The following is a 25,654-nucleotide window of genomic DNA, read 5'->3' on the forward strand; positions in this document are numbered from 1 at the left end:
TATTCAAAGTACCCTAATTAGGTAGTACTCCGCCTACGGTCCGGCGGCCAACATAGCATATCTCGTTCTTCTAATATCTTTGGGTTAAACGGTTAGTTTATTATTATTTATTTTTTAGTTTATTATCCTACTAAAAATATGTAATTTTAATACTTTCTTTCAAAATTATTGATTTGAAGGCGACAACGATTTACACGCTACAACGTCATTATGACATAGAAAACGTTACCGGCTGGTAAAACAGTCGTCACCAATGTTGCGCGGCATGACGTCAACACCGCCGAATTCACGAATAAAAACGAACATGTCGTTTTTGCGGCGTATCGAAAATGGCACCATTTAAATTATAATAGAAAATATCTTCGTCAACATAAAAATACCCTATTTTAAAAGAAAATAAAAATACTAATCTACACTATTTTTATGTTTTAATAAATGTCTCCATGATTGACAAGTAAGTGTTCATGGCACCATTAAAGATAAAAAATAATAATCAGGTATCATAAATCTCCAGAAAAATGTACATGATCTACAAGGACTAAAACAAACTAAATAAATGATAATAAAGTCTTCAATATTACAGCTAGTGCACATCAATATAATGTCCTATGTTTCAATAGTAAAGATATTTTTTACCAGCATGATAAAAAGAAAGCAAACAAAATGTAAGAAACGATGCTAGTATTTGCTTTCACTGTACCGACGCTTGCTAGACTTTGGCACAAAGTAAATTTGCCGCTAGCTACGTAAAAGACAAACGCTTTAAGATATATCATAGGCTTAATAAGAAGGCTTTGGCATTTAACAGTTTCACTTTGTCATGTCGAAAGTTTCGGGCCGTGAAAGGGTTAACTAATCCTATAGGGAAAGAGGTTCTTTGTTCCACAAACTGTGCCTACAGCCCTATAACCCTGCAGCCTTCAGAGGGCCTACGGTCATAGAAAGCTACAAGCTGCTTATGTGAATATCGTCTTAGCGCTTTGATCCGTCGTTCTTTCAATTTCAGCTTTCTTTCTGGATTCTATGGTAAAATTTAAACTAAGAATGTGAGTTTAACCTTTCGCGTTTTATTGAAGAAATTACCTGATTTAATTTATTGAAGAAGAAGATAATACTAATAAATCTTAAAGAGACATGTATGAAAGAAAAAAAAAATCCAAAATGGGAATCCAACCCAAGATCTCTATATTACCGGGACAACCGCATTTTTAACCGCACCGGGACAACTACATTTTTAACCTCACCTAATTATTATAAGTCATTTTTTTCAATCTAATAATTTCTAATTCAGAAATAAAATATTATCTTTTTGAATGATTACAAAAGTTCTAAAGATTTGTTTTGTAACCTAGATAGTGTATCGGATAGACACATCCGATTTTTATTTATAAGGCTAGATATTGTTTTGTTTCTAAAAGTCTTAATAAATGTTCAATTTTTGTTAGAAACACTTTTCTTTAATAACTAGTAAAGAAGTCGTTATTTACCTGCTTGATAAAAAAAAGTTCAAAACAAAAACATTATCAATTCACTGATAAACAATAATCGTTTTTTTGGAATTCAAGTAAATAAACTACTTGAAAGTTGCAGATTCATGAAAAAAATATATTTTTGTGTGTAAAACGGGTCTGTAATCTAAACAACGTTGAAAATAAATGGCAAGTTTTTCACAGATTTTAACAAAATAATGAGTTCGAACAAAGTTAGGCCACTCACACACCAAACCCTTTAAACATTTATTGATAAATATTATTTTATAACGTAGTTATAAACATATTTATATGAAAAATTGGTACTATTTCTAATAGGAAATTTTGGATTTAATTTTTCTAAATAATCCAGTTGACAAAAAAATTTTAAGTTGTAATGTTTAAAAGAAAAAATGATATTACCAATTTCAACTTAATCTCGGAGTCAAACCTCTATTATTTATTATGTAATCTTATTTTTAACATGTGGCCGAAAATTATTATCTAAATAGTATGAAGTTGTTTATGAATTTTAATACTACTAGCACCAATTTAAGATAGGTATATGAATTAACGAATTAGAGAAAGTACTTATGTGATATCCTTGATCTCGCCTATAGATGTCTATGGTAGTGGATTAGCCATAGATTAGATAGAATTAGGTTAGCTATAGATGGCGTTAATAATAAGATAATAAATAAGGTTGTAACCTCAAGGTCGGGGTCCATATTATTCCAACCGCCTGCTAGTTAAAATATCAGAACCCGATGTCAATCTATCACAAAAGTGTTTGGTTGAACCGAAGTGTTATTTGATAAGATAGTTTGTTAGAAAACCGAGGAGACACAACACTTACAGTAATAAATGTTAAAAAAAGTCAAATAACGTATTTCTTAAGTTCGAAATAATTTTATGAATTTTTAACACTTCCAACAAAATACATAAGTCTACGATAATGGTACGGAACATGGATACCTTAGCGTGTAGGAAAATTTATAAAGCGTATTACTGCGATTCCATGTTATCCTTCCCGGCTTGCAGAAGGACCACGGAAGAAGGACGATGCCCGTAGCATCTAGGTTTCCAGCTCCATCATACATGTCCTTATGAGTCCCGAACGTTGTTAAATTTAATTACCCATTAATTTTATGTTTCCACGAGATAACCCAGTTCCATGTAATTTCCACACGGCGAGATTAAAGTGTCATTAATTTTATGTTACATTTTATGAGTTCATCCTGATTAAATCTCAAATTTAGATTGCAATACTCAATCTCATTTGATTACCCGTGGCAAATGTTTGATAGAAGTTTGATTCAGACTAGCTAAATTTCAAGTTAATGCGAAAAGTCGTGCCAAGTACCCACCTATATAGACAAATCAGAACTATTTTAAATAATTACATTTAATAAGTAATCAACTCATTTAAAACTTTAATGCGAACGGGAATAAATAGGAAAATAAACGGGACAACAACTAAAAACGCAGTCTTTTTTGATAATTATTTTAGTATAGCGTATTGAATCTCCGGGATTATCTAATTCATAATAAAAAATCTCCGGCTTTATCAAAATACTGTGTTATCGATATCCTACTTAGCAGGCGGTTGGAATAATCTGGACCTCGACCTCGAAGTTGCCACCTTTTTTATTATCTTATTATCTCTATGGCTAACCTAATATACTAATCTGGTGCCATATATGGGCCAGCTTATTTACTAATATCAAGGATATTACAATTAAAACCTTTTGATCATAATTGTAGTATCTGGACACAATATCTTGGTATTTATTGATTTATTTGTTCATGTGGAAACCACACAAATGCCAAAAGCAAATGGCATTATATCATCCCAAATCGGGTCTTGTTGTGAGTTTTGAGGCTCAAGGCGGTGAGAAGGAGAAGAAGATGGGGAAGAGGTAGGTTGGGAAATGTTCAAGAATTCAGATATTGTTACCAAACATGGCATATGCCAATTTCAACAAAACTTTACTGATGTTATTTTAATAATTGATTACTACACATGGTCATTTAGATGAAGAAGATTTGAAGATATATTATAAGTTAAAAAGGAAGAATTCACCTCGTGGTTTCTGCAAACATTCTCTTATCCACGAGAAGATAAATTCTGATCAAAACCTTGTACTGTTGAACCGCCCAAAATAAATTTTACTTTTCCTCTCCTAAACACGCTCATTAAAGGACATAAATACCTATTATTAAAATAAATACCCGAATTAACAATGGCATTTCCAATTATGCCCTCTGCGTGCGAACCGTATCTAAATTTCTCTAATAAACAATAAACATTGTTAATCTCAAATGACCTCTCAGGTAAGTATGGTCCTGTATATTATCTGCCTGTACAAAATATAAATAAATAATAATCAAACATAAACGTTCATTCTAGCATCACGTTCATTACTCAAATGCGTTGTACAAATAGTTTTGTACATATTAGGACAAATAAGTGTATGCAATCTGTTGATAATAGTTTGATTATTCTATAGTTAGTAAAAAGACAGATCAGATGTAGAAATGTATTATATGTAGCGTCCTTGAGGTGATTTTGCATAAAAACAGCGCTATTCAAATAATCCAAATATGATTAGTATTATTATTACGAGTGCAGTTCCGTTTCGGGCTACAGTCTGTAAGATGAATGCTTGCCTGAAGATAATCAACTTCCGATAAGAGAACTCACTAGAGGCAGAAGAAGCAAATATAGAGAAAGGTGTCATGGAGTTACGTGAGGTAATCGTAAGCGTAAGCGTAAGCGTAAGCGTAAGCGTAAGCATTTTTCCATTCTGTAGCGCTTTGGGTCACATTGAAGCAGGTCGTGTGTACAGTGCATGCTTCACCTGCGCTTATTCCTGAATTCTGTAGCGCTTTGGGTCACATTGAAGCAGGTCGTTTGAACAGTGCATGCTTCACCTGCGCTTATTCTTCCATTCTGTAGCGCTTTGGGTCACATTGAAGCAGGTCGTTTGAACAGTGCATGCTTCACCTACGCTCATTCCTCCATTCTGTAGCGCTTTGGGTCGCATTGAAGCAGGTCGTGTGTACAGTGCATGCTTCATCTGCGCTCATTCCTTCATTTTGTGGGGCTTTGGGTGGCATTGAAGCAGGTCGTACAGTAATCCCTTAAGTAGAAATTATAAATTGACAAGTAGACTATTTTGTTGACGGTTTATTTGTTTCGCTCGGTGCAATACTATTACCAAAATTAGTATGTCAAAACGGAATTATATGATAATTTTTGTTATAATAATGTTAAGTTTCACGGGTGCAAAGTTTCCATTCTCATATAGAAAACCATTCACATGTTTTTAGATAACTTAAATTTTGCGTGATGAGGTATTTTTGCAGTAACTATTTTGAAGTATATACATATTTAATCCCTTGTTTAATTTTTACAGTAAAACATTCCGGGTTTATATCGTGTATGTAAGAAAGCATCAGGATAGGTATTACTGTGCACAAGAACAGAAGAGAAAGAAAAGTTTAAACAGTGGGTACACTTACACTATGGTAAACCATAGCCGGCCATGTGCAGGAGCAATTGGAGGAGTCCGCTCCGGGCGCTGACTTGCCAGTGCGCCAGGGAGCCAAGGAGCAAAGGCGCTGATAATACCTAACACGCCCTCTTGAGGTTTTTACAAGCGCCAGTCGCCGTTTGGCCGTTTGGGCTGGCCCTGTGTGTTGGTGTTACATCATGATTTCTTTATATTCATGTTTGTCGACCAAACTTCGTGTTTGTTGATTTCATCATCTTCATGTTTGTAGACCTCATTTTCATGTTTGTTGATTTCTTTATCTGAATGTTAGTTGACTGTAGGTTGTATTGATGTTATTTCATAATTTGTATTTTTTCCTCATCTTCATGTTTACTTACCCATATTTTGTGTTGATGCAACTTTGTATATGGTTTTTTCATTCCTTTTATTTATCATATTATCACTATAGTTACGTAGTTATCTGCCCAACCTAGAAGATAGAGGCTGACAAGTAGTAGATAATTAGGGTTGATAGTTGGTAGCTGGTAGCTCTACTGATAGCGTGTTACCTGCGAGGCGCGCATTCGGGACCGGGGATGGTGCCATAAGGCGTCTAATTGAGTTAGGGTCCCCCGTCTCCTCGCCCTTCACTGACTCCTGAAACTAGTCCCTTATATGGAAATACATACTGTATTCTTGAGAAATTGCGTATTTGGCTGCTATCGATATTGCATGTTGATACTAAGACGTACAGTTGGTGCTATTTAGTTCATTTTAAATAGTAATGATACAACAATTGTTGGAATGATCTACTTAAAAAATTAACCCGATTAGTTAAAAAAAAAATACTCCAAGGTAACAAAAAGTGATAACTACATAAATTAAGAAGCATGGGGGTTTGTTGTGACGCGGTGAGATAGTTACTTTTTTCAGTTTAAAAATGTGAATTAAATTATTATACAAACTTCAGACACATGTGAACTGTTAAAAATGGTAAATATGTATTACATGTCTTTTGTTTCGGTGACTTGATAAATCATCAAAATGATAATTCATCATATCTTTAAAAAGTTATATAAAGTCATGGAAAGTGATCAAACAAAAACTTTACTAACCAGGTTAAGTAGGTTTAGTTAGGTTAGGTTGGGTTAGTTTAAATTTTTTTTAGCATCGTTTTTAATGACTTTATATCACTTTTTAAAGGTGTGTTGAATAGTCACTGTGTCGAGTTAGCATGGAACTTTTTGTTTCATATATTTATCAATAGCCTGTTTATAATAAAAACATTTTAATAGTAAATTTATTTGAAAAGGCTATCGTTTTTTTGGTATCTTTATGAACAATTTACTACATACGGGCGTTTTAGGGTCGAAGTTGCTTATCTTACAATTATGGTAACCTCTGAAGATATACTATACTTCGTACTATATTAGTTTAAATTAAATATCAAAATATTACTTTATATATTTTTTATTTATTGTTATCATGTTTAGTTTGGAGAATTCTATTTTAATTTCCAGTTTTTTTTTTATATGTTCAATAATACAGGGTGTCAAGGGATAAAGTGCCCAAACTTCAGAAGATGATTCAACATGATGGTAGGAGGAAAAAAAGATAAATTACTTTGTTTTTTTTTTACAGAAAAATATTTTCCTAGAAGAATATTATTTTTTTCATACAAAAAATTAATTTTTTGTGCCTGAAAACTACCTTAAAACTTTGAAATGTCGAAAAAAGTTATTAATTTTTTTACATTAACTCATGTAGAATCACTTCCCGAAGTTTGTGCACTTCACCTTAAATACAAAATGAATTCACTATCCAAAACGCATTTTACAGAAGAGCACGTCTTAGAAACGCCGTTGAAAATATCGGTAGCCGAAGCAACGCAACAGTCGTGAGCTTCGAGCCACGAGGGTTGAGGGGTGAGTTAACTTTGGACTTAAGCTGTGAACTCGGGGGAGGTTGTAGGTGTATAGGCGTGTTGATATGTTTAAGGGGTGACAAAGGAGCTGCTCCCTGCTACCCTTTCTCATCATGACGCCGCGCCGTGAGCTGTAACAGAATTATCTCAAATATCGGGGGATATTTCATATAAGTCGGAAAATTACGGAGGCGCACGATTTTGATGAACGTATCATCTTCACGGGTTTATTCGTAAATAATTTACCATTACTAACGCTAACTAAGAAGTAAGAATAAAGTAACTGCGTACATGCTTCATACAAAGGGATTGTTCTTTCGGAAAACAAGTTTTTTTTTCAAAATAACAAAAAAATGTCGCTGTTTATTACGATTGTGGTAAAGTTTATTTATTTAATTGGTCTTTTTATCATGGCTGTGATTTTATATATAATAAGTCTAGTCAACAGCACTAGCTAGAGGCCGCCATTCCGAATATAAAATTTTATGCTTTTGATGTCGTTAACTATATTTAATGATAAGATCTGAACGGTCAGACGAATCCCAGCCCTCCTTTTCTCTATAAACTTCCACTACTCAATTCCTTCAGCCTCACAGTGTATCCCAACTTAAGGTTGCCACAATACCACTATCTCTGAGTATATTAGTTTGGGTTAGGTTCAACATCCACTCCTCGAATCCTTCAGCCTCTTAGCGTACCCCAATTTGTGTATGCCACAATAATACTACTTCTGATTAGGTTAGGTACAACTTCCATTCCTCAATTCCTTCAGCATCTCAACATAACTCAATCTGGGTGTGCTACAACATCATTACCTCTGAGAACGTTAGGTTAGGTTCAGCTTCACTGTTTAATTCCTCCAACCTTACAGTATACACCAATTTGGGGATACCATAATACTACTACCTTTGATTTGGTTAGGTTAGGTTAGGTTAGGTTAGGTTCGAATTCCACTCCACAATTCCTTCAGCCTTACTGTAAACCCCGATTTGGGGATGCCACAATACCACTACTTCTGAGTAGGTAGGTTTAGGTTAGGCTAGGTTAGATTAAGGTCAACGTACATACTCCTCAATTCCTCCAGTCTCACAGCATACCCCGTTTTGGGAATGCCACAGTACTACAACCTCTGTTCAGGTTAGGTTAGGTTAGGTTCAACTTCCACTCCTCAATTCCTTTAGCCTTACAGTGTACTCCAATTTGGGGATGACACAATATCATTAACTCTAAGTAGGTTAGATAGTTGAAATTCTTGTACAGTAATCAGTAACCAAGCAAAATAAATAAAATCACGTTTCTTTCCATCAAAAGTCTCCTGTTCGTCAATTCGAACCATTTAAAGCCGAGCTTAAATAACTTTAGAATGGTTCAGAATTCCAAACATTTTTAAAGGTCAAGTGAATAAAAGCAAGTCCTTAAATTATTAAATTAACTTATGGGACGTAAGTGAGTAGTGTCTAGAAGCACTCAGTCAATGGAAAATTCTCCACAATATCCATAATAGGAAAAGTAGTGTTGTGCAAATTTGTATTGTCGGCTTTACTCTCGTGGGGTCGAAGATGGGGTATCAAGTTGGCTTAAATTAAAACAATGTGCAGTGTGGGGAGTTAATACTATAAGAGGAATAGAGGCACCTGTACAAAACTATCACTGTCGAAAGCTTCTTTTACGTGATGACCACGCAAGCATCTCATCTGCTAGGAGCGAATCTGTGAATAACCAGAATCATTGACGTTATAAGGCCAAATGAATTTGCGAAGCAACAAAACAATGGATAGAAGAGCATTTGGAGAGACTGACTATCTCAATCTTGTTACTTAACATAACTTGAGCCGTACATTTCAATGTCGAAAGTTTCTTGTAATCTGCATAATATTATGCGAAAATTTGATTGCGGTTTTGAACATCATTCGATCAGTCGTTTTTGTGTGATTTTATAATAAGTTTAAAAGATATTTTACAATAATAATGTATTTTTTAATGTGTGCGTAATTATTAAGCACGATATCATTATTATATCCATGTAAGTTATAAGCTAGAAATTTTATCGAAATCAAAATCTCTGATTTTCACTCGGTGTGTTTTTATATATATATATTTTATTATCTACATAGTTATTTTATATTATGTTTATATAATTTTATGGTTTTGGAATGAAGAGCGAATGAATGAACAAATTAGGGTAAGGAATGTGAATGTGAATGGTAGACGAAGTCGGGGACGCCGAGAAAGATGTGGCACAATCAAGTGAGCCATATCAAGTGAGCCAGATATTTGAGTCTGGCCATATCAAGAGTCGAAATAACAGAAGATGATAACGAGGCAAGAAGTGTGTGCCGAGGCCGAGTTATACATTAAGCATTTTCTGTTACGTTTACTATTTAATATTATTGGATGCAATCGGCTTAAAAATTTAATTAAGAAGTTCTACACACACCTTCACGAAATTGTCACAATTATAATATGAAGTTCTGCAAATCAAACACAAATTACAAAACCAACAAAAACTACTGTAGGGTAAATTATATGGAGTTTAAATCTCCCGTAAATAATAACAACATTACTTTTACCCACAATCATCTGGGCTCCATATGAATTAACATACACTTTACGCATTGAAAGAGTAAATAAATTTTTTTAAAGGTTTTTATTTTCGCGGCTCTTTGGACGTTACCCTTGGCTTTACCCATCGATTTATATATTAGGCATGACCAATTACCACTCCCTAGAGACACGTAGAGGTATTGCTTTGCTTAAATATTTTTTTCAACTAATAAACGGTCACTTATCTAATAATGAGATACTGGCCCAATTATTTTTTTTTGTACCAGAGTCTCACTCTCGAGGACGTCATCACAATCTTCTATATTGTAGAGCAAGCCGCAATAATTTATATATGAACTCACCTGTGGAGAGAGCTACGTGCTTTTTGAATGCGGTAGATAAAAAAATAGATTTATTTTTTGTGTCCTATAGCGCATTTGCGAGATTTTTGGCATTGCATATACACTGCATAAATGGTACAATTATAACGTCTTAGTCTATATTACCTGTAATTGTTATAGATAAATGTACAAATTATATATAAATAAATAAATGTAAGACTGTTATCACCGTAAACCTGCGCGCGATACCTCGCGCGGCAAATATTACATTCTCTCTCCAGTGGTCTAGCCGCCTGTTTAGCCCTAAATCTCCTCTAACGCACGCGATCTGTTTTTTTCATAAAATTATTGTAACGTGAGTTATGTTAAAATAAAAACTAAATTGAAAAATATTCGAATTCTCATTTTTACACATCGATAGTAATCACGCAACCTTGGATTCTTCGGATTGGAGAACCACAGAATCATTTAGCCAACAAGCCATTAAAATTGGCGATATTTACAATCCTCCAAACTATGTTTATACAAAAATTAACAGTCTTAAAAAAACATAATGAAAATTTTCGAGATGGTTCGAAATGATAGTATATATAATCTTTATGGAACCAGCATGATCAGTGCAGTTCAGATTATCCTTCAAGAGTGAAACATCAATTCGTTGAATGTGTGAGAGCACACATTCACGTAGTTAATTCCAGCATTGCGAGGTTGTATCGGGGGTTCAGGGGGCGGTGGGGTAAATAATAAATAGAGGGAGGTTAACCAAGAAGGTAGTTGTTCGTTAGTTACCTGTGCGGTTGGCAACAATCTCGTGTTAACGTCGCGCCGAGTGATTGATCCGGGAGATGTTTGGATAGGATTTGGAAGCTGTTTGCCGAATACTTGCAAGTACACGTCAAGAGAAAACAAAACAACTGAGGATTTGCAAGTCACGTTATGTAAGCCGTGTTCGATTTCATCTGCCAGTGATGCTGGTGTAAATATTAGTCTGCGTACCTCACTTGGGGGGAGCGCAACTCAAAGTCATGTCAAAGTATTGAATTTAATAACTTGTAATGCACGGGAAAATATATCGTTTCGACGTGCACAAAACGTATAAATTTCAAATACATTTTTTCTGTTTAATATTATTTTATGACTTTCAAATACATATAGTTCAAGACTAATTACAAAAAGTGTTTGTTTTAGCAAAACTGCCCAACTCAATCGAGAAATGATTTTTTTTAGGTAAAAAATAAAAATATGTTTTGAAGTACCCAAAAAATAAAATTAATTCAAAATAATAATAATAAATTTACTTCACATAAAAATCATACAATAAAACAAGCGGAAACTTTGACTAGCCAACTAGGAATGGATCCTGTTTTAGGCCAGTCAAATTGACAAGTTTAGTTCGTATTATAATTTAGCACTTAATATAAAACAAAACCGGAAAAGTAAATAACAGCCAGATAGTAGTAATAAAAAGACAGATCACCACAGGTCAAGGTAGAAAAAATGGGAAGGGTAGTTTATAAGTTTATAATATAGTTGGATGATTAGAAAATAATCGATAGCATTGATAAATAAAGTACAGATTAATACAGAATTGACAATTGTGTTCAGAGGTGATAAATATGTGTTTTTGTATTGTATGGACTTTAAAAAATTGTGTATCAGTGTTTTGACAATAATGTACATATATATTTTTTATATTTTTTTATAATGAGATTATCTATCGAAAAAATAAACATAAATAACTTTAATTACTAAACTACACAAAACAGAAAACTAATAATAAACTTAATTAACGTAATAGTTACTAAACTTTACGAAACAAAAGAAATATAAATGTATTAGAAATAACTTCTTAATATTAAACAACTCAGCTGTTGAGCAACAACATAAATAAATGAAAACTTTGATGTATTGATTATGTAGAAAACGTGCGCCTAGAAAAGAGTGTCATGAGAATACATGACGAGCAAGTTGATGAAAAAAGATGTCGGAGATGCTACAGGAAGACACGACATGATCAAAATACTTAAGTTAGGACTTGGGAAGTGTCAAGAGTCAGATTCATCGATGTGTTTGTGATAGTTTATGAAACGATTTTGCATGAACTTGAAAAATGCAATGAGTGCATTCCAATCTTATTAGAAGGGTCGGTATTCCAGCTTATCTGCCTCATCCTTTGCGGAAATAGCGTGACTGGTAGGTAGTTAATTAGTTTATGAAAATAATACCTACATGATAGTTCTCAAACTTCGCCGTTGTGATTTGTTTTAACTGAATTTTAGTTTAATTACGTATGATTGTTAATTACTACTTAGGATATTGGATCAAGTTTTGTGTGCATGATGTAATACTATAAGGTATAATATGTATTACATACCCTGGCGCACTTCTTATAATTATAACAAATACCTAAAATATTTGTACCAGAAATGCGAAAATAATCGATCGGCCAAGAATTTATTGTTAAATTTCGGGACGGGAAATATGACGGAATGGGGATGAAGGCTTTGCGAAGGGATGTCGGGGCCGTGTGACACCTTATGCGGGACATTTCAAATGGAAGTGTCAACCCTTGTTCTGGCTGAAGGAGGAAATAACCGCCCTACCCGACTGCCGTGACAAAATGCAACAATCCTGAGGCTGTCATCTCGGTAAATAATGTAAGATGATAGATACCTAACGTGAGAAAATAATGCTCATATTTCAGTGTCGTGGGTGTTACGCAACGCTTTGACAGGAATTGAGAGGAGAGGAGGAAAATCACGAGGAAAAAATAGTGTTTAATACCCAATCAAAATATTTTTAACCCTAGCCAATCTAAGTCACACAACATTGTAAGTATTTGAAACATATAATTTTCTACTTGCCATGTAAAACAAAAGAATAAGAGAGTAATGGTGGTTAATATTTTAAAATACTGGTATCAGTTGTGTTCTTGTGCTTTATATTTAAGAGTGGTAGATATACTAGTTGGTCAGATGGTGAAAGACCACCCTTCAGAATTGAAATGTTGCTTGAAATAGCTTTGGCCGTGTTTTATGACCAGAACTAAATAGACATTTACTTTCCAACATTACTCTGATCCATCCATCTCTAAAAGGCTAAAGTACCCCAAATGGGATTTCCATAATGACATAGTCCTACTGGCTATATAGTTAAGTCTATGACACTATGGCATTCAAGTATTTAAACAAATATATTGCTAACTCTTGATTGTAAATGATAGTTTGAAGGAAAATTTAGCCTTCACGTGCAGCTATATTTATTCACATTAGCCAGAATGCTTGAAGGGCAAGCAAAGGAATGGAAATGCTAGTGACTAACCTTAGATATTGGCTCCATGGGTCAGCTTTCCTCTACTTTGATTACCTCGCTGTACATAGGTCTGTCCACTTATACTATAATTCCAACTCACGTAAATGCAGCTCAGCCACGTAATTGGGGTTCTCTGGATCCACTTGTCTCTACCGTGATACCCCTATGTGTACAATCAGAATGTCAACATAACAGATAGTTTGAAGTGCAGCCCAGCCATGAGGGAATCGTGAAAGCGTGGCCTTAAGCGGTAAGAATGGAAAGAAAAGCTCTCGTGGTCCATCTACCATCATCTTGATGAAGACACCATATATATCCACTAATACCAACTCACCGTAAACATTGAAAGGCATCCCAGTCGTGAGAAAGTTGTGAAAATCGGAAAGAGGAAAGTGTGAACCTACCAGTAACACATTTTGAACTCGTTGTGTTAGCGCTTACCTCTATCTTTATGACCTAGTTCTAGTCAATAGTGTCCACTAATATAATATTCCAAACGCACTAGAAAGTTTGAAGGGCAGTCCAGTCATGAGTGGGGTAATGGAGGCGTGGTCCGAAGTGAAAGGCATGGAAGCTGGAGCTTCTTAAAGCACAGCTTCCTGAGTCGGTTGCCCCTAATTTGATAACCTATATGTCTATCCACCACCTAATACAATAAGGCCAACTCACCAGAAAGCTTGAAGGGCAGCCCAGCCATAAGGGGGTCGTGGAAGCGTGGCCCGAAGTGGAATGGATGGAAGGACTGGTGGCGTGCCTTGGAGCGCGGTTCCCGGGGTCCGTCCACCGTCACCTTGATGGCCTTGCTGTACGTGGCCACTTGAGGAGGTGTCGTTGACAGGATTATCGTCAATGTGAAGGACTTCCCTGGAAACAATTTAATTAAATATGTATTTTAAATATTTAACCACTCAAGCGACGGGTGTTAGCCATTCGATTTATTTAATATCGTTCCTCAAAATATGAATATAGAATCATATGAAAACTGCTTACTTCGGTTGAAGATTTCACCGTTTATTTCATATTTTAAGGTTCTATAAATTTTGGCACATTGAGGCAAGCGATCATCAAGATATTTTTTTAAACTTGCCATAGTATGCCAAATTTTTTTTTTAAGTTTAATTTTGTTACAAATTTAACCACTTTGTGTCACTTGGGATTAGCAGAATCTGAGTATCTGTACATTTAAATTCCAGATATGGAAGTACTTATTAGTATTATTACTATCTTATAGCAGACGTTGGTAAATATCATAGTTACACACTAACATATTACCTACGAATTTTTAAAATTTAATGTGCGCTAAAACTATCACTTTTGACGGCCTCCTTGGTCAAGGGGTAAGGCACTCGACTAGCAAGCAGGGAGTTCGCGGGTTTTGTTAAATTGTGTTATTTCACAAATTACTCATTTTAAATAATATATAGTATGACGTTCCAGAGTGGAATACACTCTTGGTATCGCCCTGATGTAAAACCACCATTCAGAATTGAAAAGTTGCTTGAAAAGACTTTGGCCGTGTTAAGTGAAGAGATCTGAATAGCCAGGTACTTCTCCACTTCCTCTGCGCCATATTCTTCCTTTCTCCACTACCTTCAGCCCCACAACATACCCCAATTGGGGATGCCATAGTCTCAATGGCTCCATGCGGTTGGGAGCAGTTGGCACTCTTAAGCGGTTCACATTAAAGTAATTTTAAAAATAAAACGATTGTGAAAGAAGTTTGCGACGTCACACCCGACATTGTTAGCGACCAGTAAACTGCGTAGGCCTACGCAATGATATCGTTGACATGTGAACCTTTTCAGGAATCAACTGTTTTAAATAATTTATTGCTGTCGGAAATATTTAAGTAACAGTGCAACAAATAGAATCAGAAAAAACTTTTTTCACGTGATTCGAACAGCACCTATCCCTCATTTGTTGAAATAACCTTTTACTTAAAAAAATATTGTACCCTATGATGAAAAAATCACACTCCGCCCCGTCAAAAAGAAAGCCCCTTGTTTAAGGTGTTTATTAAAATTCTTCTCTCTTGGTGGTACGAGTGGCAGTAAATCTCTGAAGATTTTGAATAATTTTGCAGTTACAGATGTTCTAAAGGCAGAAGGGTCTCTTCTTATCACAAGTCAAACATTGATTTTTCACTGCGTATATTTTACTTCTTCTCCCTTGAGGTGCGTATAAAGGTAATTTTATTTACGGTTTGAGATTTCATGTCGTACTGAATAAATATTGTTTCATTTTTATTGGAAACTAACAGCAAGCAGAATAATATTTTATATATAATATTGTTAGCGCAATCGGTAGAGCACCTGACTGGTAGTTAGAAGGCTACGGGTTCAATTCCTGTCGGCGGCAGGTATTTTTTCTCGGAAGATTTTTTCAATTCATATAGGTGTTTAATACTAATAATTTTTGCTTAAAAATAACATAATATTACGTTTTTACATTTAATTAACATAAATCTGTTTACTACATAACAAAAATACTTGAGCGGTAATCTGTCACGTCATTAAATTTGTACAGCTTTGTAATGTTAACCTGGGTAAATATTGTGGTTTTAACTAACTTAATTGTGTCGGTGTATTAACTGGTGTGGTTAAAATTTGGATTAAAATTCATTAGTATCTCCTTCAGGAAGTTAAGTGCCCTAAAATGAGTCTCAAATTATATGTGCTTTTACACTACACAAGACACGTACTTGCTAGAACCGAAATTCTGTCGCACTCACATTGAACGCAGCGCAGAAGAAATAGGGGACAAAAAGCGAAACCCCCTAGAGAAAAGACACGATGTTATGCGTAGAACAACGATAAAATAACAATGAACACTTTTTACTAAACAAAAACCCTTTAAACAGCTTTGAAGCATTTAAATTTAAGTTAGATTTCAACCCTTTCAGTAGAAAATGTCATTCCTTCGCGTACCTAAACACCTTAACGTATTCTCGCGAGTGTTTGGTGGAAATGCCTTTGTATTTTAAGCTTTTTTGTTTCCCCTTTAATGATGCTCCGCGATCCATCACGTGCAGAGTTAAGGGTTTCTGTAATTGAATAAGCAAGGTACAAGGTATCGTTCTGCCGCTGAGAGCTCCATTCTTACATCTCTTTCTGATAAGTTCGTCGTTTATGTAAAAGAGGGAGGTGTTACAATGGAGCGGTATGCCTATAAATACAGGTCTGGAGACGGGGTGATAATACCAAAGGTAGACTTGCGGAATTCAGATATGCGTTAAAAAACAATCGTCGCTTTAAAGGTTAAACAAGCTAGGTTTATAAAACAAATCTGAAAATAATATTAATTTCCGCTAGAATTTGTCAGAAAGATTCTTGAAATAATACGAATAACTTAGCTATTTTGTTTTAAATGTTGTTCAAAATATCTTTAATCGTGTTCCGCCATATCATCCCCTTCCTACTATATTCGACCTCAAATCCCAACTTCATTGGTGAAGTCATGATCCCACTGGCTCCGAGCACTAGGGACCCTTGTGCTGTATTCACCTTTTAAAACTTTATCTCCATATACGTTTTTTATACGTTTACTTTTGTGTAAATTTCATGGTTGCATAGTTTACCGTTTTTCACATACGCTTTTGAAATCTCTGACAATGCTAAAATCTTTAAAAAAAACTTTAACCGTGTAGCCTAGCATACAACATACACTGTACAGTGATTACATCAACATTTTCCGGACTGTATAGATTACGAGTTATTAGTTTTTATGCTGTAAATATGCATAACTGATAAATGATATTGAGATTTTTTTTACGTCATATTTACGTTGAAGAAATGTTTAAGTTAAAGCAACCGAGTTAACCGTCGCAGCGCCTAATGGGCCAACACTTATTTATGAATACAGGGGGGGGCGTTTTGCATTTAAACAGACTTCCCCCGGGGGGTGTATTGGGGGGACATTGTTCAGCCAAATGTTGCGGGCTTCTGGCCGGGCCCGCGCCCAAAACCGTGACTTACGGCCCCGCACGGTCTTGCGTGCTATTAAGAAAGCTAATAAAACCATGAAAACGTATACGTAACGTAGTATTGTTTATTTTAAACGTCTCGGGTAGGGAGTCAGGGATGCATAATATCTACCATAATCATTTGCATGAGCATTTATAAAAAGACTCGAATACAATGACTCAGTAGATGGAAAAAAACATCTTCCGGCACGGGTTTTTTTTATACATGATCATTACCAGGACAACGCCACTTATGGTATATTGTAGATCTAGGAGTAGAAAGGATATGAGAAAGGGAATAGGTATGTTACGAATCACCTGGCTATTCAGATCTCATCACTAACTCCTAGATTCTGAATGGTAAGGAAAAAACCGAAGAGTATTTATCTACCAGTCTCGCAATTACACGATATACGTTACATGTGAAATATTTAAGAACGCCGGTTATCAAACCAGCAATGGAGTATGTGCACAGTCACAGTAAGTAATGTAATTATATGACCAAATTTGAATGATGGACGTTTACAGTATGTATATCGGACGTGATCTTTGCACATCTTTGATAAAATCCTTATATCTGGATACTGTATATATGATACTATCATATCATATCGCGCTATCAATCCATATGTCTATCTCTCCAAGCTGAGACCAATGCAATTTATTTTATTAAATTTTTAGCTTTATCAGGATTTTAAAATAATTTCCTTCGTTCAACTCTACTATCTCTTGCTTTACTGTGAGGAGATCACTATTAAAATAATTACAGCTGTTGAACACACAGAGGAATTGTAAAATTTTGCTTAATAAATAGAAAAGTGACAGGTACAAGCAAGTCATTCCTGTTTCATTAACTATCTTCCTACTGGTCCAACAAAGCTCTTGCTGCCATTACGAGCTGAACTCTACCTGAACATCTGGAATCAAGATGTCTATGAAATAATATAAGAATTTTATTTGAACCTGGGTTTAAAGGATAACATTTAGAAAATTGAAAATCTCTGAACTTTTATCATCAATGCAAATTCTAACATTAAATTTTCTCCATTGTGTTTTCTCAATTCTCATACAATCCCGCTGCTATCATAATGTGCCAAGTAAAAGTCATTTGGCTGGCCGAGTACTCCTCATTTAAGAGGTGGGTACACGCAGCACCCATTTCCATCCCAAGTCATGGCATATTTATTTAAATAAGACGAAATACTCGCACTTATCAGGAGCGGGAAGACTTCTTATTCGACGCCATTATATGGCGATATACTTAAGGGGCGCCGCGCGCCGGTAGAATTAAAAAATAAAATACATCGTGAAGAAGTGCGCTGTTGGGACAATACAGTTTAGATGGCTGAATTATAAATATTGGGGCCTTTATTTGCAGAATAACGATTGCAGTTTCTCGAGCATCCAAGTCTGGGATAATAAGAAAGACTTGAGATAATTACTGGAAAGTTGCGAATATTTTTGGTGGAGCTGATGAAATCTTTTGTTTATTATAATGTGCATTGATGTACAACAAGATTGCATTGAAGAAGGTATTGTGAAGAAGGTATTGTAGTGGTAGATACATCGGTGAAGGACTAATATTCAGAATCGAAACGATACCTGAAATAGCTTTAGTCGTGTTTAGTGACCAGAGATGAATCACCAGGTATTTCCTAATTTCCTTATTTTCCATCTTCTTCCCCTCTTCATACTCTTAAACCACACACTATATATCAGTTGGTGTACCATAGTTCCACTGGCTCTGGGCATTTGGGACTTGTATGTACCTACCATATACGTTTTTTACTTGTTCTTCGCTTTTAACTATTCCATTTCAGAAAACAATTTCCTAAGAAACATATCATCGCGGAACAACACAAAACCTTTTAGAGAGGGGAGGAAAAGTGTAACAGAAAACGTTTTGAGTTTAGAGAAACGAGAGTTTAGAGAAATGTAGAGTTTAGTTTAGAGTTTTTGTAAACCTGCTACAGAAATCATTTTGTTCACGACCGTATTGATCACATACGGAGAAGACACACTGATATAAAATACTATTAATTTATTAAAAATCTGGTTTAGGTACCTGTTAAAAATGGGACTGCAGGTCTATAACGAATGAATTCAAAGAGTTCCTAATAAAGTGTCAGTCAAAAGCGAATGTTTTATGAGAACGGCGGAATACGTATGATTTAAGATTTTCACGGCCAAAAGTATTTTTGTTATTTGTTTTTGGGGTATTATGCCGTGTTGCGCTAACTCCTTCTTTAGCCAACGTTTCGGACAGCATTGCAGTGTCCATCATCAGGGCAGATGTCCAATAAGACATCTGCCGATGATGGACATGGCTGATGATGGACACTGCAATGCTGTCCGAAACGTTGGCTAAAGAAGGAGTTAGCGCAACACGGCATAATACCCCAAAAACAAATAACAAAAAAAAAAAAGGCGGAATACGTGTTCATACAAATACTGATATTGATATTTACATACTGATATTGTCACAATTCCTAATAAATATTTATTTACTAGGAAAAAAACACGTGTTCTCGATATATTCTAAATAAAAAATATTTTATCAGGAAGTTGACATGCCATCTTTTTTAACTTTATTATTTTTCTCCGTATACCTACTTTTCAATTGATAAAAATATTAACTTTCTCAATCCTTTGTTTCTTCATACAAAATGTATTTTTCAAAATCTCACGAATCCCGGTATATTTTTCCGAAAGAAAATTTGTCTAGATCTCTTCGGTTGGTTGTACCAGTAATATTTTTTTCATAAGTCCTCCAGCAAACAGCAATAAGAAGATGAAGCAAACAGCGGCGCAATATGGTCCATATTTTATGAAGCACTTTTGGCTTTTGGTTTCTGGAGAAATAAGCCTTATTTATTCAGATATCTCTTTCTGTGTGCGGAATTTCTTATTTTTATTATCTCCCGTTGAATACACCTACCGGAGAGAATTTAATTGGCCATTTGAAGATGATGTTTGATGGCTCAGAGAATATGTGAATTTTCTTTATTACGGAGGAGTTCGCGTTTGTTGGTTATTTCTGAATGTATAAGTGATATTATTCGCTTTATGTAAACCTTTACCAATTTTTCAGAGGAAAAATTACACGAGTATTAATGACACGAATAACACTTACGATTGGTTTTCTTACTTATATCACTTATTAAAACCCATCGTTTTAAAAAAATTGTACTCGTATATATGTATTTTGATTGCTAATGTCATAATTTATGGATATAATTATAATTAGTGATAATTATCACTTCGATAATTTTTCATAATTTTCAATGTCATCTACAGAACTTTATTTTATTAAAAGTATACAATACAGAATATAGTATATTATATAAAGCATTGTACTCCCAGGAGTTAATAAACTCATTGCGCTTGTTTCTCGTATCTAAATAAATAATTTATTTATTATTATTTATCTAAAATCAGCACTATCAAACTCCATTTCTTGCGTGAATTGCGGGAGATTAAAAACATCCGTTTAACTGTTAAAAAATACAAGCAGATACCAATTTCGAAACCTCGGAAGGGACTTCTGAAATCCGATGTTTTGCTATTCCATAGTTTTAATGCATACATTGCTGTTGAAATTTTGTATGAAATCAATTCGTATAAGTGTAAACGCCTAAGGGCGAGGTTGAATAATAATGCAAAAAACGAATGTCGGCCATGTTTGAATATATATGTTTTTTGGCCGTCCTGCGTATTTTCTATTGAAACATTTACCAGGATTTGAAATTGAACGGTCGAATAGTGTTCATATCTAAGACGTATCCGGATAATAACTACAGGCTTTTCCAATAAGAGGTGTTATTTTGATATTCAATCAATGGTTTCGTTGCTTGTGTGGCACGTAGCGCCGTCTTCTTGAAAGTAAACGTTGTCCAGATTAATACCATCCAATTCCAGCTATAAAAAATCATTAATCATCTCTCGAAAGCGCAATCCATTTACCGTAACTGTTGCTCCAGCCTCATTATCAAAAAAGTAAGGTCCAATGACTCCGATGGACCATAAACCGCACCAAACAGTCACACGTTGAGGATAGTGAGGCTTTTCAACAATAACTCTTTGGTTTTCCGAGCCCCAGATGCGACAATTTTGATTGTTGACGAAGCCACCGAGGTGAAAATGGGCCTCATCACTCAAGATGATTTGCATTTGATTCACTCAAGTGAATTTTAATAATTTCAATGCGTTGTTGAAGCGTGTATCGTTCCATTTTCATTAATGGCGTAGTTACTACTTGTCAAATGTCAAAAAATGACAGCTTCAAAAGTAACATCTACCGAAATAGCGGGCTATTCAAAATAACACATCTTATTGGAAAACCCTGTACTATCCCAAATGTCTTAAAAAGATCAATGCGGTAAACTTGTATTACAAGAGAATTAGCAAATGGCAAATAGTATATCGCATGAATATTTCATAACAATATTTATTCACGAGTCAATAAAGATGTCGTAGATGCGTTCTAGATGAGCTCAGTCCCTCCGCGGTTCAGTTGGGACTCCGGGGCTCCGCAAGGGGTAAGTTTATCCCAAAACGGGGTTGCGTGTCAACATGTCGTTAAAACATTTGTCAAAACGTCAGCTGCAAGTGGCGACACAGGGTACGGAAGGGAAGGGTCGGGGGAGGAAAAATGGGGTGGAAAAATTCGCATCATATTGCCGTCCCGGGGGGAGGGGGGCTGACTGTATCAAAAAATAAACAGCTATTTACAACGGATGGGCGTGATTTATCCTCTCCGCGACCTTTATGCTTTGGTCGGAGCTTTTGGCGAATTCTTAGCTTACGTGATGAACATTTTGGAAAGAGAAATGAAAATTTTGTTTTTTTTTTTATTTTAAGGATGTTTCCGTATTGGATAAAAAAAACTACTGCTTCTTACAACATTTGTCATCTGGAATTTATAATACAACGAAATTATATCAGATCCAGAGTGGAAGATACTCTCAGTATCACCCTGGTGTATGACCACTATTCGGTTGCTTTAAATGGGTTTAGCCATGTTTGGTGACCAGATCTGAATAGCCAGGTACTCTCTCATCTTCTTTTCCTCATCATCTCCTCCTCTCTCATTCACCTTCAGCCTCACAACATCACCGAATTGGGGATGCCATAGTCTTACTGGCTCCACAAGGTTGGGAACAGTTGGGACTCTTGTGCAGTATTCACATAAAAAAGCTTTAAATGCCATTACCATAATAAATTAGTTTACTTTGAGTTACCTATCAAATACCAATATGGTTTATTACCTACATATTTTTCAATATGTTTTATAACAAAAATGAGAAATGTAATATCTGAGACCATTGTTAAGTTCTTCAAAGCGCTTTTTTGTTTTAACATTCTTTTATAAAATATGTATAAGGAATCTATAAATAAACAAAATCACGGGGGCCATGAAGTAAAAGTAGAATCCAAAAAAGGACTTTGTCTTTAGTGCGTGGAATCTAAATTAATATTTAATCCGTTAACAAAATATAAAAAAGCCAAACATACAATTTTAATTATCACTTAACCTCCTTAATTGGAAGTGAGCGCAGTCATGGCGGGAAGCTGCTAGAAAAGTGCGTAAAAACACTGACTTTTCAATTCTCCTCTTCGGCCAATTTGCTCGCGATTCCAATAATCCCGCTGTTATTCCACTCTCTCCCTTATAACAATAATTAGGAATGAGTGGTTCGATAATTAAAAACGGGCCGAGAAGTTTCCTTTGGGGGAAATTAAAAAAATGAGGGTCCACGGTTAGCGCTGATGAAGGCATCTTGAAATTTTCTGAATGCTTTCCAGACATTTTTCAGCGTAGATGAAATATTTTTGCCTTTTCGTAATCCGGAGTAGCATCAAATTTTGGCGGATAAGTGGTTTAACCTTCTACTATGGGAGGTTAAAAATTTATGATCTTCAGGATGGAATTTTTTATGTTAGAAGAATTGATGCAAATTAGTTATAAAATGTTTTTAAAGAATTAATTTTAATTAAGAGAGGATTAATTATAAACTAAATACAAGGCGTTCTCTCCACTTCATCCTTATCAGAATTAATAAATCAAAGCATCATATTTACATTAAAATGTGAATATTTTAAGGGGATTCATGATTTAAGATAGTTTAAGATTACATTGGAGTTATAAATAACACTTTGAAAATGGAAAAAATGACGTGCTCCTGAATATCTTAAGATTCGTTAAAATTAACGTTTTAAGAAGCTTAAAAAACAAATAATAAAAAAAATATTATTTTTAAGTTGACACCTTTGGGTCTAGCACAGTAAAATCGATAATGTTATAATATCGGATTGATAGGCCGATGATTTCATACCGATTTTCCAAGCTCGGTCGAATTATTCATACCTAGATCGTTCAAAGGATCAGAAATTGATGTACGCTGGCAACACTGGCGTATTTCTTTGTGAATTGACATACCTACGAGACGTACTCGTATTTACGTAGACGGCTACGTAAAAGTTAAAAATACTAATAAATTGAAAATTCCCAATTAAAATATTCACTATAGTCCACATGTACTTTATACACTTAAAAGGGAGTTCATTAGTTCGTCAGGTCATTAGCCATATCTAAGAACTTTTGTTTCTCTAAGCTAGAACGGAATCAATTGGTCGCGTCTTGCGTGAATTAATTAAGTATATGGATCGTGTATACGATTTCTTTCAGTTCTAAGAGCTTAGTTAGTTCACCTCCAGTTATTTTGCAAATCGAACGACATTAGCCATGAAGTCATCCATATTGACCGGTTATACGACACCTTAGAGGCCGCGCTAAAAGTAGCAAATTTTGTCAACCGACTTTCGGAATCATATTCTGAACGTAGACCCGCTGAACAATGAACAACTCGGTACAAATTTTCTTAGTGTGATATTCACGAGACAACAAGAAAACCAAATTCATTAATATAGTAATTCAATCATGTGTTAACTTCAAACGTCACTAGAATGCATAAAATTCGCTACTATTGTAGTTGTTATAGTGAGCAGCAATAATTACTTTGATATTAAGATTAATGTTGACACTATAATACATTGAAAAATTCGGAGCTTTTGTACTATTCAAAATTGCAGAGTTTGCCCTTTTCTGTATCAAAATGATGTTCCAAGAAAATTGCACTTAAACAAGTACTTATCAACAGTTCGTTATAAAGTGGCGACAGTGGTTCAAGTGTGAAGTGTGACTGTAGGTACCGCCTTCCCTAATATCCGTGTCGGGGGGATGAAAAATATAATTTCCTTGAACCTGGCAACGGAAAATCTTGGGGTGAAGCGCCGGCTGGTCAATGGCGTGCTGTTATTTGATTACGGCTTTCTAGAAAGCCGAAAGTTAATATTTTTATTCTGAAGATTTTTTTGAATTGTAGCAGCTTGTTCATGCAACTTTTGAATTTGGATTAGGAAATAAAATATAAAATTAAACATGTTTTGTGTAAAATCGCCGCAATTCCAATACCCATATTTTCTGTTATGCAATATATATTATGTACTATATTATAACTAAACGTTAACATACTGTACATAAATACGTCACGTGTGCTGGATATAATTCATTAGTGAAATTATTAAACTAGTAGTAGTATTAAATAGTATTATTAATCCGTTCATTCAACAGGCCGATTGCCATCTATAATGCACATACGCAATATAGGCATGCTGAGTCTGTTCTACAGGTATTTCAATGAAGGTTGTCCGAAGGAGCTAGCACCATGCGGAACATCCGTTGACAGTGGATGTCGGCTTCATTAGAAAGGGGTCATTTCTCCGACTCGTTGTGTAAGTCAGATCTAAACGACGTTTTTTTTCCTCTTTCATATAATCTGGGTCTCTTCAAGACCGGCATGAATAAATGTCTTCCTAAAACCCCTACATTAATCCACATCACAGGGGTGCTCTTGAGGTTTTATTCGGTTACAATATTCTGGTCAGTGTTTAACCGGCGTAGTGTGTTCAATTCCTCATCTGGCTCAGACCTCCATCACAACACAAGCAACATTTTCCGCTTACTGTGGTAACCCGGTAATGTTTTTGTCTTTATTAAAAAAAATGCAGGTGGAAACAAATTCAAGGTTAAACACTAACTTCAGAGTAAGTATATTTCTGTTCAGTTTATGTAATATATATATAAGAAATTAATGCATTACATGATATTGCCCATAATGAAATCAATTGTGAGAAATCCATTGGAAGTACACATATATCTAATTTTTTTTTCCATAATGTGAAATATTATTTTTGTAATAGAAAATATCACTCTTACAGCGGTAATCTAAGTATATTTCACCTTAAGTTTCCGGTTTCCATCGTTATTTAATGCAAGAACAACATATAAGAATATGTTGTTTTCTCAAGTCGATCGAAAGGAGCCGGGGAATCCCTTTTGCAGCAGGAGGCAGGAGCTAGTTAATGATGTGGTAGGTGTATTAAGTGGACTACACCTGATCCCAAAAGAAGAATTACCTGAGGAGGGCAGGGGAGGGTCTGGTTGGGGTTGGGGCTGGGAAGTCGCCGCCGGAGGGGAAATCACAAAGGGGCGCAAACTGGAAAAATTTTAAGATGAGCGATGCTGAACACAAACGACCACTGCG

The 25,654-nt window shown here is 35.2% G+C and overlaps 1 protein-coding gene across 1 annotated transcript in view; it reads right to left on the reverse strand.

Annotated features, from left to right (window-relative positions):
- RunxB (RUNX family transcription factor Runt related B) overlaps positions 1-25,654 on the reverse strand; it is a 46,284-nt gene that overhangs the window by 9,242 nt on the left and 11,388 nt on the right. The window contains exon 3 of the mRNA XM_089631031.1: positions 13,757-13,951. Coding sequence (XP_089487157.1) covers positions 13,757-13,951 — 195 coding nt within the window. The remainder of the gene's footprint in view (positions 1-13,756; positions 13,952-25,654) is intronic.

This window comes from Hesperophylax consimilis, chromosome 1 (genome assembly GCF_061612785.1).
Source record: "Hesperophylax consimilis isolate HC1 chromosome 1, BYU_Hcon_1.0, whole genome shotgun sequence".
NCBI classification, from domain to species: Eukaryota; Metazoa; Arthropoda; class Insecta; order Trichoptera; family Limnephilidae; genus Hesperophylax; species Hesperophylax consimilis.